This window comes from Alternaria viburni (assembly GCF_023758015.1).
Source record: "Alternaria viburni strain BMP 2772 chromosome Unknown scaffold_12, whole genome shotgun sequence".
Taxonomy (NCBI): Eukaryota; Fungi; Ascomycota; class Dothideomycetes; order Pleosporales; family Pleosporaceae; genus Alternaria; species Alternaria viburni.
In genome coordinates this window covers 354,034-371,007 of record NW_026055781.1, presented here as the reverse complement: position 1 = coordinate 371,007, position 16,974 = coordinate 354,034, and the positions used below count along the sequence as shown (strand labels likewise).

The 16,974-nt window shown below is 53.4% G+C and overlaps 8 protein-coding genes across 8 annotated transcripts; 3 read left to right on the top strand and 5 right to left on the bottom strand.

Annotated features, from left to right (window-relative positions):
- Window positions 1-1,500: 1,500 nt before the first annotated feature.
- J4E79_006153 (uncharacterized protein) lies at window positions 1,501-3,504 on the top strand (the record flags this gene model as incomplete). Its single annotated transcript, XM_049355025.1, has 8 exons — window positions 1,501-1,629; window positions 1,694-1,936; window positions 1,988-2,010; window positions 2,075-2,238; window positions 2,292-2,375; window positions 2,433-2,529; window positions 2,579-3,268; window positions 3,330-3,504. The coding sequence occupies 8 exons, from the start codon at window positions 1,501-1,503 to the stop codon at window positions 3,502-3,504; spliced, it is 1,605 nt and encodes a 534-aa protein (XP_049210421.1).
- An 812-nt stretch (window positions 3,505-4,316) lies between these two features.
- Window positions 4,317-5,894, bottom strand: J4E79_006152 (uncharacterized protein; the record flags this gene model as incomplete). Its single annotated transcript, XM_049355024.1, has 3 exons — window positions 4,317-4,931; window positions 5,112-5,508; window positions 5,731-5,894. The coding sequence occupies 3 exons, from the start codon at window positions 5,892-5,894 to the stop codon at window positions 4,317-4,319; spliced, it is 1,176 nt and encodes a 391-aa protein (XP_049210420.1).
- Window positions 5,895-6,499: 605 nt separating this feature from the next.
- Window positions 6,500-6,873, bottom strand: LSM6 (U4/U6-U5 snRNP complex subunit lsm6; the record flags this gene model as incomplete). The annotated part of the gene is made up of 3 exons (XM_049355023.1): window positions 6,500-6,528; window positions 6,583-6,696; window positions 6,747-6,873. 3 exons carry the CDS (start codon window positions 6,871-6,873, stop codon window positions 6,500-6,502), a joined length of 270 nt encoding a protein of 89 aa, XP_049210419.1.
- A 359-nt stretch (window positions 6,874-7,232) lies between these two features.
- Window positions 7,233-8,743, top strand: J4E79_006150 (uncharacterized protein; the record flags this gene model as incomplete). Its single annotated transcript, XM_049355022.1, has 3 exons — window positions 7,233-7,543; window positions 7,592-8,492; window positions 8,579-8,743. 3 exons carry the CDS (start codon window positions 7,233-7,235, stop codon window positions 8,741-8,743), a joined length of 1,377 nt encoding a protein of 458 aa, XP_049210418.1.
- Window positions 8,744-8,947: 204 nt separating this feature from the next.
- On the bottom strand, window positions 8,948-9,937 carry J4E79_006149 (uncharacterized protein; the record flags this gene model as incomplete). The annotated part of the gene is made up of 1 exon (XM_049355021.1): window positions 8,948-9,937. One exon carries the CDS (start codon window positions 9,935-9,937, stop codon window positions 8,948-8,950), a length of 990 nt encoding a protein of 329 aa, XP_049210417.1.
- Window positions 9,938-12,542: 2,605 nt separating this feature from the next.
- J4E79_006148 (uncharacterized protein) lies at window positions 12,543-13,616 on the bottom strand (the record flags this gene model as incomplete). Its single annotated transcript, XM_049355020.1, has 1 exon — window positions 12,543-13,616. One exon carries the CDS (start codon window positions 13,614-13,616, stop codon window positions 12,543-12,545), a length of 1,074 nt encoding a protein of 357 aa, XP_049210416.1.
- Window positions 13,617-14,365: 749 nt separating this feature from the next.
- AMT16_2 (Phospho-2-dehydro-3-deoxyheptonate aldolase amt16) lies at window positions 14,366-15,543 on the top strand (the record flags this gene model as incomplete). The annotated part of the gene is made up of 2 exons (XM_049355019.1): window positions 14,366-14,371; window positions 14,425-15,543. The coding sequence occupies 2 exons, from the start codon at window positions 14,366-14,368 to the stop codon at window positions 15,541-15,543; spliced, it is 1,125 nt and encodes a 374-aa protein (XP_049210415.1).
- Window positions 15,544-15,692: 149 nt separating this feature from the next.
- Window positions 15,693-16,909, bottom strand: J4E79_006146 (uncharacterized protein; the record flags this gene model as incomplete). Its single annotated transcript, XM_049355018.1, has 2 exons — window positions 15,693-16,589; window positions 16,640-16,909. The coding sequence occupies 2 exons, from the start codon at window positions 16,907-16,909 to the stop codon at window positions 15,693-15,695; spliced, it is 1,167 nt and encodes a 388-aa protein (XP_049210414.1).
- Window positions 16,910-16,974: the final 65 nt, after the last annotated feature.

Below are 16,974 nucleotides of genomic sequence, written 5' to 3'. Positions count from 1 at the left end.
CGTTTGCACATGGAAAAAATACCTCGACTACTCGCTATCATCCGGTCGACATCCGGTAAATCTACTTGAAGTCGATCGTATACGCCAAGACGTACCATGGCAGCGCTGGCTCTAGCTACGATATATCCGGACGAAGGATTTTTCTTGCCAGCTCGTCCTGATGGGGTACTAGGACATGCAAGCCTCTTCGTATATCTCCAGTTAAAACGCAAAGGTACTCCGGATGTGTAATTGGAACCGATGGCCTGCTTCAATCCTTAACCGCACGTGCGTAGGCATTGCTACCAGGATCCAAGCCGGGCCAGTGGGTGTGTCCGCGTCATCCGTATCCAGACACGTGGGAAGAGGTGTGCATGATCAAAAAGAAAGGAACCCATGGAGAAGCGGGCCTTGGACCTCATTGCCTGCAGGCAATGCTACCCGCGATGTTACCTTTGTCTCCCGCTATCGATATCTCTGTATGCACGCAATGACGATTAAACCTTGTTCTGCTTCGAGAGACCCTGGAAGATATGAAGGCGTGTTAGGTCACCTGGCGGCTTGCACAAGGACGGCCGAGGTAGGTCCTTTTGCTGGTCTGGGAATACAGCGGTAAGTAGGCTCTGTCCTTGAAGTCGCTTCCTTAGGTGCAGCGAGGTACAGATGCGATACAAGACCGACGTCGGATTTGACTCCACCAGAGCTTTTGTCCTCCAATCAGACGTGAGCGGTCGGTCCTACCTCTTGGTAGTGGTGCCATGTGGGGCAAAACCCGCCTAAGCGCGCCTTTGCAACTGTCACTTTTCGACATCGATAGCTTGCCGTGCACTCACCTATTCGCCATCATGGTCGGCGGCAGTCCATCAAGGGTCGCGGCTTGACCTAGCCGTATCGATAGTCAGGGGTCCTGAAGGGCCTCTTCCGTCATCTAGCGCACGGAACATTTCCTCATCCAGCTGTGATTCGCCCACGCGTTCGTGCGTTTGCGCACAAGCCTCGAATTAGAGCCGCAGCCTCGGACTCGTCCAGACGTTCACCGTTTTCCCCGATTCCCACACTACACCCTTATGGATCGGACCGTTGATCTTTCCAGCATGACGGACGAGGCGCTTCGTGTTCTGCGTGGTAGTTGCATCGGGTCTACTTACTTTCTAGGACAGCAGACGTTGTGATAGCGCTAGAGAAGGGTGGGTTGCTCGTCCTTTCATCGACCGCGGAACACACGATAGGTGAGAGCGTCCATCAAGCGACGCAGCTTGTGTAGCATGCAGATGGCCTGACATTGATCCGATCGTGCTGCAGTGCAGTGGCACAGTTCAGCTAGCCAACAATGACTTTAGTTCACTTGCATAGAAGCTTAGACGTAATGTAACGAGTCGTTCCAACCGGCGCGTCCGCGCAGCAGAACCTGTAGCTAGAGCAACGTCGATATGGTAACTTTCTATATGTACCAATGCTTGACACCCCGCGCCTATTAGCCCAATCTAAGGTCTTACTTCGTAACCAAACTTTACTGCCATCATGGACTTTTTAGAGATGCAGAGCGTACATTTGCCAGCGCTCAGCCCATTGGCGGTCAATGCTGCGAGCAGCATCTTCGGTTTGATATCGATTTTCTTTTGTTACAAGGCTTTGGTTGCGAAGAAGCTGGTACGTACCGGATGCACATCCTCCGTATGCATTATGAGTGCACACTGACCGACCTGTTCTCCAGGCTTCTTCTCCATCAAGGATCTTGAAGACCATCTTCAAGCCTATCACCAAGCGGTACCAGGCATGGGCATATCTCTTCTGGGGCCCTGAAATCATCCAGAAAGCGTTTGATGAGGCGAAAGGGAAACCATTCGAGCTCTTCGCCCCGGATAACCGCTATGTCTTTGTCTCCGACCCTCAGCAGATCAAGGAGCTAGACAATGCGCCAGATACGGTGCTGTCACTTCAGGCAGCGTCAAAGCAGGTGAGCTCTTCGGCAACTTTCGTTTGTTTGGCGAGTATTGACAAAATGTAGATGCTACAGCCCCTCTACACTATGTAGGACGACCTTCGCGCTTCTCGGTGGCAGTCATTGTGCATTCAGTCTACTAACAAATCGCAGGCACGGCTTCAACTGGTTTGATCGACGTGGTACTGAGGGTGTCGGTTTCATCCGCGCTCTTCGCACACTTCTGACCAATAACTTGCCTAAGATCCTTCCTGACCTTACTTGCATCATCCGCACCAGGTTCCAGGAGCTACATGCTGGACACCCAGTGATCAACGGTAATACAGCGCCAAGCCTTGATCTATGTAACTCTGCTGAGAGTGACCAATAGGAAAGAAGCAGTCGGATGTGTACCACATGACTGTGAAGTTGGTCGTCTTGTCGAATGCAGTATCTTTCTTTGGAAAGGATCTGGGTAAGTCTCGTGCCATGCACTTCGCTCATTGCTTCGTGCATGACTGACCGAAGGCAGCAAAGGATGAGCAGTTCATGGTCTCCGCGCTCGCATACATCGAGGAGACTTTGATCTGCGCTGAGATCGTTCGCCTGCTACCCGGGTTCATGACCCCGTAAGTGCTATTGCCGAGTCACATCAGCCCTCGTTACTAATTCGTACAGCATCGTCGGCGGCATCATCGCTCGCACACTCAAGTCACACGCTGTCATCTTCAACAGGCTTCTGCCCATTGCCGAAGAACGATGCATCGAGCGAGACGCAGCCAAGCTAGGCCAGAAAGTGCCCCAACACGCCGACTGCATCCAATGGATCATGGAGACATCACCCAAGAACGCGCCCTGGACACCTCAGCGTGTCGTCCACGAGCTGATGGCCATCTGGTTTGGCTCCGTGCACGCCGTCTCCACAACCGTAACTTTCGCCATCCACGACCTCTGCCTCCATCCTGAGTACGTAGAACCCCTACGAAGGGAGTGCGAGTCCCAATACGCCGCATTTGAGCAAAGCGGTGTTGGACTTCCGCTTCTCGACAGCTTCATCAAGGAATCTGCGCGCTTGACACCCGTTGAGTCGCAAAGCACACGTCGCTCAGCGCTCCAACCCTTCTCTCTCAAGGACGGTACCCACGTCAACATTGGAGATTGGTTCTGCACACCCGTCCGCGCCATCATGACGAACCCCGTCGATTACCCCGAAGCAACGACATTCAGCGGTTTCCGCTTTGCTGACCCGCAACTCGTCAAGAGCCTGGAGAATGCTGATGGCGCTTTCGACATTATGCAGAAGAAGCCAACCAAACTGACGGACTTTGACATGACATTCCACGTCTGGGGAACGGGCAGAATGGCTTGGTAAGTCTCTTGCTATATCTCGGTTGTTGTTACCGAAGACACTGCTAACGGTTCGTTATAGCCCCGGCAGGTTCTACGCCTCAGCTGTCATGAAGGTCATCCTCGGACAAGTCATCTTGAACTACGACTGTGAGCTTGTCAACCCGACTGCGAAGCGCCTCTTCACTTGGCGGTCGACTATCTTGCCTAAGCCTAGTGCTAAGGTCGTCTTCACTCCGATCAGGGAAGCGAACTAGAGAAGGAGGTACATGGGATGATTCAACGTTGATGCTCGCTGCTGGATATGCAGAGCAATGACGTAACGGACGATGCGGGAATGGCGTTATTTTCCTTTCTTTTCTTCTGACTGCACGAATTTCCTAGACGAGTACATGATACAACGACTGCTACACATGAATACACGCCACCTTATCATCATGACGCCTACTGCTACATTGATCTGCTCGCCAGCCGGGGCGATGCTCGCACTCACATCGCTCATAACATCACTTTGCATATCATGATACACCAACTTCTGAAATCCATACATTGAACGCCGGGTATCTCCCAGAAAGAAAGCAAAAAAGACACGATCTAACCGCTGAACGCCACCCATCCCAATACCGCGACCGTTTTCAGCGACAACTCGCCTACTAGCGCCCCGGGCAGCCCTGATAAAAGAAAAGCACCTCCTAGCACTGCCGGTCCTCGGCCCGATTAATGACGCGCCTAGTATGCGCCGCCGGTAGCTAAGGGCATTCCAATTCGGACCACGTCACACGTTGGATGTGGAGCAAAGCTGCACCTAGCCATGCCGACACGGCAATACTGCAGACGCCATTCGCGCGGACAATAGTCGCGCTCCAATGCTGCAGACGCAAGACCAGAAAAAGGGAAGAAAAGAAGCAGTCTAGATCTCAGCCGTTAGCTTTAGTTGCTGCGCTGGAGGATGTGATACGTACTTTTGTTATACAAGTCGTTGAGGAAGTGATGCAGTCCCAGATTTCGTCACTGGGTGGACGTATCCAAGTGTTCAGTCGGTTTAAGCGATGTCTTGACTGCTCAGTAACTACCAGCCCGGTCCCTGGCCAAACGGATACCGGTGGCCGGCATCTTCTAGGAAGGCATGACCAGTCTGGCTCTTGGTCAGGTGACCGTTTGCCCGTGCCATCTTCATTCCGGTCTGAGGATGCAGGAATTGGGTGTCCGACTGCGACCGTGTGAAGGGCATGGCGTCTGCAGTAATATTCAGCTTGTTCCACTCCGCCCAGTTGGTGTCGTCACGAGCTAGCAGACTGCTGTAATGATCAATGTCGCGGCGTGGTGGAGATGGGGCTGAAGCAGGCCGGTTTGCTACGACGAAGCCGCGCTGTACGTTGTTCGTGGGGGATGCGTCTTCATGGGTCGCGACCTTGCCGACAGAGTCATGTTGGGGCGCGGGATGAATGTTGGAATGATAGTTCAGTCTCATCCGCTTGTCAAAGGTCGCAGGGATGAGATATCTCAATTCAAGGTGGGGTTGGGAAGGCAATGGAAGCGCTGCGTCAGTGTCGCGGTCCTCTCTAGTCCAGGATATGATCGAGACGGGCGGTGGTGTATTGCTGACATCGTCATTCTTAGGCGAGACTGGTTTGCGCCCGGCAAAAAGTTCGACGACCCATTTGTGCCATACTCCAAGAGAGGGCTTTGTTGAGCTTACCGATGATACCTGAGCCAAAGTTGATGCAGTGACGGCTACCGCTGGAGTACAATCTGTTGCAGTAACGGCTACAACTGGAGTCAAAATTGCTGGAGCAACTGTCGACACTAAAGATGGGTCTGCCGTAGTGGTTGTTGCCGCTGATGCTGGGTTTGCTGTAACTACTGTTGATGCTACTGCGACCGTCGTATCTGGCCTTGTCGACGGTGAGTTTGGTGCAGCAACTGCCGCTCCCGATGATCCATCTGCTGTAGTCTCCTCTGAAACTTGGGAAGGGTCCGCTGTAGCATGTTCGGCGACAGGAGAGTCATCTAATGTAGTTTCCGTTGCCGCTGGCAGAGTGTCTGGCCAAGACCAGTCTGACTGAGGATACCAAAGTGGCGCCAGGTTCAAAAGAGAGGCGGGCGGGTCGTCATCCTCGTCTGTGAAATCCCCTGGCGCGCCGGAACTGCATGGGACAGCAGAGGCACCATCATCTTCTGATTCATTTCGATATTCGCTCTCGCAGGTACCGCTCGTCTTGTGATCGTGCTCATCCGCAGCGCCATCGGTTGCTTCTGAACTGTCCGTGGTAACAGGGGCTCTGTCGCGTATTAGTACGGTTCGAAGACCGCTTTTGAAGGCGCCGGCAGACTCTTGATCGTCAGTAGTTAGTACATGGCGCCTGGCGAAGGACGATCCGTTATCGTCAACAGGGTTGCTATTGTCGTCATACATCGGGTCGTTGGATCCAGCAGAAGACGTATACACTGAACCAGTCAGCGGATTCATCTGGTTGATATACCGTTTGAAGTAACGATGTCTACCTTTTGGTGCTTTTGTAGGGCTCTGCGCATCGTTGTTTGTTTGTTTGGCTTTCGGCTTCTCGACGTGGTGCTTCTTGTTGGTTCGACGCTGCTTCGCCTGGCTACGGAGCTGCACGCGAGACTTGACTTTCGGGACAGTCATCGCAATACGTGCAGCTGGGTTGAATGAGATTAGAAGGTTAGTGCCTGCCAATCATAGCACGAGCGATGCGGGTGCGACAATGCGTGAGACCTGTAAAGAGCAATTCAAAATCGGACGTAGAGGCGCGGCTTGTTGTTGTGTATGCTAACAGTAGCTGCGCGTAGAAAAGTCCACAATGTTTGCAGGGTCCAACAGCGCAGTGCGCGTCGCGACAGCTCAAAGTCTAGGTGAACCAGTCGTTGGACAGGGATTGCAAATTTAGGAGACAGTGACGACATGGTGAAGGAGAGCGGGAATGAGAGGAATACGTATATAGTCTTCACTGTTGACCATGTTGGGGTGGAGGTGACGGTGAGTTGATACAGAGGACGGCGCTCAGTTACTTAAGGGCAGTTCAGAAGTTTGCGTGACTGTCACTTGCACCACCCGACAATCAGCTTTGATATTGGATCATTCGTGGAAGCGTCAGGTGTATACCTCATGACAGTCGTCCAAGCTCCTATTGGCGCTGAGTACCTAGGTATGTGTAAGATACGGGTCATCGATCATCACGTGTGGCTTATCGCCGCGTACACCCTGCCTTTAGACTGGAAAGCTGCGGCTCTTCATGCCTTGTCTGCGCAGATGTATGTGACTGCACGTCCGTTAGTACGAAGCGAAGTGAAGAGCAAAGTGGTGTGTTGGATACCATTGTTACCACGGACGAAAGCATCTCCCCAATTCCGGGTGACGCGTCCCTCAGACACCTCCTTGCATCGCTCCAGTGCAATGTTCATGTAGCCATCTACTGACTGAAGGTCGCCTACATGGAGATTAGTAATTGATGTGCATCATAGGCACGTCAAGGGCTACCTTTGTAGATGATACCAGAGTTCAGCTTGACGGTGACGGGAGCTCCGATAATTTCACTGAGGAAGCCGCTAGGATCTCTAGAGTCACCGGCGGCTTCGGGTGCTGGGCTTTCACCGTTGGTGGACATGGTGATGAGGGTGGTGGTGATGCCGAATTTTCTAGCAAACAATCAGCAACTTATTACGACGCGTCTAGATAGATCTTACGTTGATGCTTAAGTAGGCGTAAGCAGATATTTCTTGAAGTCGGTCGCCGATGATGCGGACGTGAGAGATGGCGATGCTGGGTCGTGTGGAAAGGCAGAGTGCACGGGCCAAGTCTCTTCCTCATCGCGAGAAGCGTGACTGCGCGCGTTGAGGCCCCACCTGCACCAACCCGCGCCTGCCCCGACAGCGGCCTTCCAAGGTTGCCCTTTCCTACACACTACCCTGGGGTAGCACGACACCTCCTCCGCCCACTCAGACCGCCCATGGCACCGCCCGAACCATGACCGACACACCCGCAAGCGTCGCACCACCCAAGAAACGCAGCCTGTTCAAGCGGGCGGCATGGCAGGATGCGCCCAAGAAAGATGGCGAGGACATGTTCAGCCACTCCAACGAGTTCAATGACATAGTCGCCGAGCAAGCGAGGATCCGCGCAGAAGAGAAGAAGCAGGCCGAGGCCGCCAGGAAGCGCAAACACTCTGAGCCGCGCGACCAGAAGCGCCGTCGCATATCAGACGACACCGAAGAGCCCGTGCCGACCAAAAGTAGCTCGGCCAGCAGAGAACGGGCGAGTAGGACCGCCAGCAAAGTGTACGCATCAGGCCCTACATGGCAATATTAGTACTAACAATAGCCCAGGCGCAGCAAAGTATCCCCCTCTCCCGCGCCCTCGCATCCGCCGCCGGACTCGCTCACGGCCCGGTACGACTCCCTCACCAAATCTGCCTCCTCGAGTGTTTCATTGCCACAACAGACGTCTTCCGTCATTGACCTAGGCGATTCAGACCTGGACGACGACTCGGGCTATGTTTCCAAGCCGCACAACGACAAGTCTGAGTTGGACTACAAACCACCGAGATCCAATGACAAACAGCCCATAGCCGTTCGACCATCGAAGCCACCTCCTATAGAGATCAAGGATGACGACGACGACGAGGAAGATGAGGAAGGCCTGGATCCTACAATAGCTGCATTGCAGGCCAGGGCACGAGCGCGCGTTGCAGCGGCCAAGGCGCAAGCCGCAGCAGCATCAAACGGCGACGCTCCGAAAGCACCCATAACGCAGCTCTTCATCGACCCACAAATACCCGGCGCAAATCCGTTGATGGTCAAGGTCAGGATAGACAGCACCATCGAGAAGCCACGGCTGGCATGGTGTCAGAAAGAGAAGTTCTCGCCTGAAACAACACGCAACGTCTTCTTCACATGGAAGGGCGCACGCCTCTTCGATAGCACATCGATACAGCGCTTAGGAATAAAGGTGGAAAACGGCAACCTATCCGTCGAAGGAGACTCTAACATTTACGACGACGTCAACCTCCCCAAGATTCATGTCGAAGCGTGGACAGAGGAGATCTACAGGCAGTGGAAGAGGGATGAGGCTGCGGCAGCTGAGGCGAGAAAGATCGCCGCCGCAACACCTGCCGTGGCAAAAGAAAAGACTCCAACACCAGAGCCCGAGCCTGAACCCGCTTCCAACCGGGTCAGGTTGATCCTCAAGGCGAAGGGTAAACCCGAGTTCAGGTTGACAGTCAAACAGGTATGTGTAGACTGTCCCTTTGGAGTGTGCACAAAAGTGCGACGCCATACCTCATCAGCCTTGTCCAAATGCTAACTAATCATTAGGAGACCACCGTCGCCCACATCGCAAGTGCCTACAAGAACAGCCAAAAGATCGATAAAAGTCAGCCAATCACGCTTATGTTTGACGGTGAGCGGCTAATGCCCATGGATACTGTGGAAGACTGCGATCTTGATGACAAGTGTATGGTTGAAGTTCTCTTCAAGTGATTAGGTTTCCAGTTGGGATACAACAGATTACCCCAGCGTTCTTGTTTCCTCTCCTAGAGTTGCTTCTTGCTTATTTTGGCGTTGATTTTATGACACGACCGCGAGCATGGCGTTGGTGGAGTACCAGACAGGATACAAGCATTTGCTGCACATGCATAGCGACGAGTTGGCTTCGCTCATCTATTTGTTGATCCTACAGACTTCTCAGATATTGGGGTTCTTTCTCCGGTTCGCACCACCATCCAGAATCAACTCCTGTCCACTCAAGAAACCCGCACCCATGACGTACTCGACCATCTCAGCGAGATCTTCTCCTCTGCCCACTCTGCCGGCTGGATGTTGCTTGTGGTAAAGCTCGTCCAGGTCGTCCGCCCAGGCCTTCATCCTCAGCTTCATCGCTTCCTCCTCATGAGGTGCAATCTCTTTGTACGATCCGTTTTGCGTCTCTTTGATCTGCAGATCATAAGCTTTGCACTCGTGCTGCACGCTGACCCAGCCCGGCGAGATCGCCATAACACGGATTCCCCAGCGTTGGCACGAGACAGACATGGCCTGTGTAAGAGCCAGTACACCGCCCTTGCTCGCAGCATAGCCTTCGCAATCCGGGTCCGACTGATGAGCGCGGAAAGAAGCAACGTTGATGATGCAGCCTCCTTCGTCGAATTTGTCATCGCCATGGAGATTCAGCGGCAACTGATTGAACTCGTCCGTACGCTTCAAATCTTTCGTCCGATCAACACCCGCCGCACCATCTTTCTGCGTGTTCTTGCTCTTCATGAAGGGAATGACGGCTTGGCTCATATAGAAGGGGGCGCTGAGATTAGTAGCAATGTACTGTTCCCATTGCTCTCCCGTAGCGACATCTTCCATGGTCCCATTTCCTGCGTTGAAGAAGCCTCGTGCTACACCTGCATTGTTGACAAGGACATCTATGCGACCGCCGAAGAACTCCGCGGCTTTGGCAACTGCGCTGCGGATCTCCTCTGGATTGCGGAGGTTGGTTATCGAAGAGCTGACGCGTGGTGCGTAGGAGGCCAGATGTGTGTTTACAGCGTAATCCAGTTCGTCTTTGTCGAAATCGATGATGAATACACGATGCGATGCCGGTAACGAAAGCAAATGTCGTGCTGTGCAGCGGCCGATGCCTCGCGCACCGCCGGTGATGATGATGTTCTTGCTCTTAGTTGACGGCATGATGTAAATCTGAACTTTTCTGGAAGCGCAAACACAGGGTCTGGACTGTATCGTACAGACAAGCCGCTTCTTATATCTATTCTATCCGCGTTGGTGGCGCCTCACGCGGCAGCAATATCAAGCACCTGGCAGCGGGGAGCACACACCCTTTCAGCCTATTCAGCCCACCTTGGCTTATCCAGAACAGTAGTTCAAGGCCGCTTGTCCGCGAAAGCCCTATCTAGAATAGAAAGGCAGCTTCATAAACGTGCGTGCTGTTGAGAAAGCTTGGTGGGTCTGCGTGTGGTGGTGGGATACGTATCCCGTGGATTGGAAGCAGGCCCGCGGTTCCGTCGTCTTGCGGCCTAGCTTGCTCCGACGGAACGTTGGGTTTGGAGATTTGATGACTGCATAGCGCTGTATACGTTGCCTCGGGCTGCTCGTTGTCTAAGACATGCTAAGCGATGTGTATTGGGCGTGCCTGCAGAGCCGTTGGAGGAGATGCGGATTCCGGGAAGACGGATCGGCTTGCGGGCCGTGGAATGTGCTGTCTGCCAAAGGGATCTAACCAACACCGATGATGGGCCAACACTGGTTCTCCTGCCCTTGTCTTCTGTCGCTCGCAATATTGTGTTCCGTTCTTGACATTACCGCGCGAGGTACGTACTTCACGCGGTGGCTGAGAGATCCACTCTTGCCGTCTTGTCGATTTTGCCGAGGTTAAAATGCGTGGCCTAACTACTATCACGACTGCTCATCTCGGATGTTGCTATCATCTCAATTTCTTCATGTGCTCTCACAAAGTGCTGCGTTCCAAGGTTACGTTCATAATAGAGCAGCTTGAGCAACACGATCCTTCTGATGGGAGGCTACGTTCACGATGCCCATAGCGTCATCATACCTCCACCGCCTGGAGGCCGCCGAACGGGTGTCAAAGCGGATAGTCTCCTCATCGATACCCCAAAAGCAGGACACACCGCTGGGTTACTCTATCGAATGAACCTGCTGATAACATGATGAGGCTTGCTCCTATGTATTGCCCTCGTCCCTCACAGGGAGTACTCAATATTTCTCCTACCAAATCTGAAGCCCTCGCGTTGATCTCTCGTATCCTTCCTATCATAGAAAGGCAGTCAGTCGTATGCAAGACATCGAATCAAATCTTCGGGTACGTCAGGAGGATTATACAAAGACAGTCTCTTTGACATATGTTTTACATTATGCAGCTGCGTAGACCACTACCTACAGCCCTTCGAACAGAAACAAAGGAACTGTGTGTCTCGAACACGAGATCGCTGCAGTGGCACTACCCACACATGACGCTTCTCAGAAAAATGGCCTCGTTGGTATACCCGATAGACGACTATATGTAATCACCTCCGTTCACCAAGTTTGCTCACCAGCACGAACCAAAATGCGCATCGCTATCCTCGCCGTTCTTTTCCCAGCAATACACGGCGCCATTGTCCCGGCTCCTCTCTTCTTTGGGAATCCGGAAGATAGTGAAGTCGCATCACTGATCGGGTTTCTGGAAACATACGTGGACCACATGCCTTCAACGGCGGATTCTACATTGACTTCTGATATTAGTCAAGCAACTCCAGCTGTGTCAACGACGGTTTCATGTCCTTCTACCGTCACAAAAGATCCGTCCCTCAACACTGGAAGTACGCTCACCTCATCATGGGTGGTAGATGGCCCTGGTGCACCCAAATCGGCTCCTTCCCCAGTAACGCTTACCTCCACGGTATTGGTTGTAATCTCAGGAAGCGCATACCAGTCGCCGACTCCTTCCACTTCTGTCGCAACATCAACTAGCTCAACCAATGTGAACCTCGTTGTCAGCACAACAATGAGCGCGGCACCCTCTACATCCGACTCTGTGGCTCTCGCACCACCGTATACGCCCCAGGGCATACCACCAAGCCCCGAAGGCATACCACCGGACTTCCACAGCACATTGATACTTCTCTCGACATGGACATCACTCAAATGGAAACCACTGCCCTTGCCCATGAACCCGACATCTCTAAAGCCAACATCTACATCAACAAAGATAGTCACTATAACTATGGAACAGTCAGCCTCCACAACAAAGGCAGCATCTACGTCCAAAAAGCTAGTCTCTACATCAATAAAGCCGGCCTCTACCTCCAAAAATCCAGCATCTACGTCGATACCAGATCCGGGCCCTACTGTCATCACGAGCGTGATCAAGCCGGATACGCGCTGCCCGTATCCTTATCCGCACATCTATTGTGGTAAAACGAAGACAACGTTGATAACGATGACGAGCAAGGCGAGTTAGAGAGTGAAGTCGAAGATGCGCGGTGCCGCTATTTTCATCCTAGAAACTAGATCTTGTGTTGAGGGCTCGATGGCTTTGTCGATGGGAAACTTCAGTAGAGAATGTTCTTGGTTAGGTTATTGAAGAGATGCGGCCATCAGATACGTGTGAGGCTGCGTATATTTGGCACATTCCTCCCATTCCTATCAGCCCTTAATGCAGTAGTACTTTCGCTGTCTTACTTTACTGTTGCAAGAGGAGATTGTTTCTTTTCCATACTAGTCACTTCGTAGCAGACAACAAATGTGGCATCGTCGCAGTGACCGCTTCAGTAATTACCTATCTTGTCGCCATCTCTTCTGAGACCTCGCGCCCAGCGCACTCCTGCATCATCCTATCTTGTACATTCTTCGCAGCGTGGGCATAAGCTACGATGTCTACATCCGTGGCCTTACCATCTGCGCCTCCGTCAAAGACCTCGTAACTGAACCAGCCCCTGAAGCCTGTCTTGAGCACTGCCTTCGCAACATCAACAACCGGTAGATATCCTCCGTTGTAAGGAAGAGGTCTAAAATCGTGACTCCACCGTCCACGAGGTAACAAGCCGGCATCGTCACGCTCAGCATTGAACGGCTGAGGAACCTTGTACGCATCGCTGATTTGCAACAGGTAGATCTTGTCCTTGGGAATAGTAGCACTCAGCTCCTCCAAGCTCTTCTGAAACCGTTTCTCCAACTCCTCCTTCGACACATCCTCTCGCAGACCAGATGCCGTTCTAGGATCGCCCCACTCTCCACCTGCAGTCTGGAAAGTATCCAGACAAAGACCGATATTAGGACGGTCTACCTGTTGCACAATGTTCCAGACGTCTTTCCAATCAGGAGCATGCGTCGACCAACACCAGTTTTCATAAGCCAGTCTGAAGTTGTGTTCCTTAAGCATATCGCATAGCACCTGAAGATCGGACACCATCTTGCTCCTGTCCAGTTTCTCGAGCGGTGAGTCTGTCGATCCAACTTGTAGCATATCCGTCCCACAGGCCTGCATGATGCGGATCCAGCCGCGAGCGCGCTCCAGGGCGTCTTTGCGGCCGTCGGAACCTTCGGGCCAGCCTTCGTAGTTGGCAAAGGGCTGTAACATCATGATTCCGAGGTTTCGCTTGTCGCATTCTCTCTTGATCTCGGCGGCTACCTTGCATAGTTCGTCGTAGTTGGATGGTTCGACTTCATGGCCGAGGAGTGTCTGACCGTAGGAGAGGATGTCTGGGAAGGAAAGCTCGACTGCACTGAAACCTGCGGCGGATATGGCGTGTAGGCGCTCGAGGAGTGGCGGAGGGTTCGACGGCGATCCGAGCGAGCATGTCGCGTAGCTGATAGGGATGGATTGAAGGGTGGTGTAGTCGAGCGCGCCCATGATGATTATAGTTCGGAAAGTTTGGATACTTTTAGTAGTGATCTATTGTTGCAGGGCGGAAGTTGCGATTTTGTGTATGGGTGAAGTAGCTATATGCTGGCGCGCAACGGCTCTTTCGGTATGGCATGGCTGTGACGTAGATGTGGTGGGTAGCGATGACGGCACACTTGTCAAAGTCTAGTCGGCAGCTCGTACAAGCTCTGTTTGGCTGTCGAAGCAAATCTAGAGAGGCTTGGAGATAGCCAAATGTCTGCTAGTATCCATGGATCTATCGCTAGATCTCGTGAGAAAGTAAAAGTAATGTCCGTCTTAACGGAAGCTTCAACGAGCCCCGCGGTCATTACATTCGCGGAAGAGGCATCTACCTTTGCTATTGAACATGTGGGGAGATGTGACAGTGGGAACCAGTCCAGTGATTTGTATTTCACTGCACGTAGCCGTAAATTTACCAAAGTAAGGCCCGAACGGCCCTTTTTACACGCTCGGTGTGCGGGCGTGCCTGGACCGGCGATGATGATTGAGGCGCGACCCCGCGCCACCTGAAAATCGGCGCGAATGCACCAATGAGGATCCCGCCGACTGCCGTCATACCAGAAAACATTCGACTCATAGGGTCCGGTATCGTCTGCAAGGAGAAGAAGAGCAGATAAAACCACTCTCGCCGTCCTGTTCAGCGCTCCCACTCTTCCCTCTTCCCTCTTCCGTATACCCGACAATTGTCTAGCAGATCCTACGTCATCTCTAGAGACATGTCTGTACGTACACCACCATCACCACCGCCCCCAGTCGCTCTAACACGTCGTTGCAGTTCCACATCCAGAACCCAGCCGTGGGCGACCCACACAACTCGGAAGACTGGCGCATCAAGGGCTACAACCCCCTCACGCCGCCCGACCTCCTCCAGAGCGAAATCCCCCAGACAGCCAAGTCAAGAGACACGGTCCTTAAGGCGCGCGACGAAGCCGTCGAGATTGTCCAGGGCAAAGATGCACAGAAGCGGTTGCTCGTCGTCATCGGCCCGTGCTCCATCCACGATCCCCCCGCCGCCCTCGAATACTGCGACCGGTTGATGAAGCTCAAGGAGAAGTACCAGGATGATCTCCTCATCGTCATGCGCTCCTACTTGGAGAAGCCACGTACGACGGTAGGCTGGAAAGGTCTCATCAACGACCCGGATATCGACAACAGCTTCAAGATCAACAAGGGCCTGCGCATCTCAAGACAGCTCTTCGTTGATCTGACAGAGAAGGGCATGCCCCTGGCCAGCGAGATGCTGGATACCATTTCTCCCCAGTTCTTGGCCGATATGTTCAGCGTAGGCGCAATTGGCGCCAGGACCACAGAGTCGCAACTTCACCGTGAGCTTGCGTCGGGCTTGTCCTTCCCAGTGGGTTTCAAGAACGGCACAGACGGTACGCTCGATGTCGCTATTGACGCTATCGGCTCCGCGAAGCACCCCCACCACTTCCTCTCCGTCACCAAGCCCGGTGTTGTCGCCATTGTCGGCACCATTGGCAATGACGACTGCTTCATCATCATGCGCGGCGGAAAGAAGGGTACAAACTACGATGCGAAGAGCGTCAAGGAGGCGCGCGAGAAGCTAGAGTCCAAGGGCATGAACTCGCGCCTGATGATTGACTGCAGCCACGGCAACTCGGAGAAGAACCACATGAACCAGCCCAAGGTTGCGCATGCGATTGCTGAGCAGATCGAGGCGGGTGAGACCGCTATCATGGGTGTCATGATTGAGAGCAACATCAAGGCTGGTACTCAGAAAGTGCCCAAGGAAGGCAAGGCTGGCCTCGAGTACGGCATGTCCATCACCGACGCGTGTATCGACTGGGAAACCACCGAGACGGTGCTCGCCGAGCTTGCTGAATCGGTTTCGAAGAGGAGGACTCTACTCGGCCAGAACGGCACCCACTAAAAGGCCATTCTCTTTTCGCGCACTATGGTCTGCAGGCACGGCGTAAGGATAGGGTCGGCGTTGTCAAACGTCTCAATTCAAAAGCATGTACATGGGTCTTGGGTACGGATTACGATTCAAAATATTACAGGCAAACGCTATACTATTCACTACAACTCCATGATCTCTGGTGTATCGTCGTCACCGTCATCTGTGCTGTGTCTGGGGTACTTATCGTACCAGTCTCGCGGATTACCGCCTGGCAGACACAAGCCTAGTCGCCAGAAGTAATCGCGATGGGCAAAGAACAGCTGCCAGAACTTGAAGCGGGTGGGCACGCCCCAGGCAGGCTTATCCTCATCGCTCCCGGCAATGCAGTGCGTATCCTCGTCGCCCTCGCAATAGTGGATGTCGGCTACCGAGAAGGGTAGGCTTGACTCGGATATGAATATCTCTTCGCTGTGCATGCTGAAGCCCCATTCCGATAGCGGCAGCAAAGGTACCGGGTCGCCAACATGAGTGACACGGTGGAGTTTGTTATGGTCGTGGTCCGTGGTGATGCCAAAGCGCTCATCTACGTACTTGTTGAAGTGCTTGTTGCCTAGTCGTGGTTCGCCGAAGGTGGTCACATGGGGTTCCCATCCACGAGCCTTGAAGTCTAGCCCGGCGAGAGTTGCTATAGCACCGCCCAAAGAGTGTCCCACCAAGACCAGCTTGTAGTCGGGATACTTCTCCATAGCCTTGGACACATGTGGCAGGACCACCTTGCGTGTGTTGAGCCAGGAGGAATAGAAGCCCGTGTGGACAGTACAGTTATCGCACTTTGGCGGCTCCGCGGGTGGCGCATCGTCATCTACGTCTAGCACAGGCGCGATGAAGTCTGAAGTATCGTCGTCATCGTCGCCAGGGTATGGCACGTATTCTTGTGGAATGGTGGAGAGGTCCGCGATGGTGTTGGCGACAGAGTAGGTACCTCGAAAGGCGAGGATCAGGCGCGGGTTGGTACGAGAATGCGAGAGCGCGATATAACCGCAGGAGTCAGACAGGAAAGGACCAGTATTCCACGCCTGTGTATATCAGCACCTCATGCGACACATTGCTGGATGCAGCGACGTACCGTGACCAACTCGAACGTCTCAAAGTCGCGGTCTCCACAGCGGCTGGCGCATTTGAACGGCTTCTGGATGCCCAGGCCCGCCGTGCCTACACAGTAGGATATGTCGACAATGCGCGCGAGTTCTTCGAGTTCCCAGAAGAGGGCCTGCGAGATCAGCGTGGTGTCATTGCCGCGGAGTAGGGGCTGCTGCGTCGCATCGCCTCTACCGCGGGCGACGAAGGATGCGCAGAGCACAAAAGAAGACAGGAACAGGCCGCGTAAGATGCCCATCAGTAATGTCGGTTCACATATCCACAGGCTGGGCGGTATTGGAGGATGGGCTTGGTGGTGAGGTC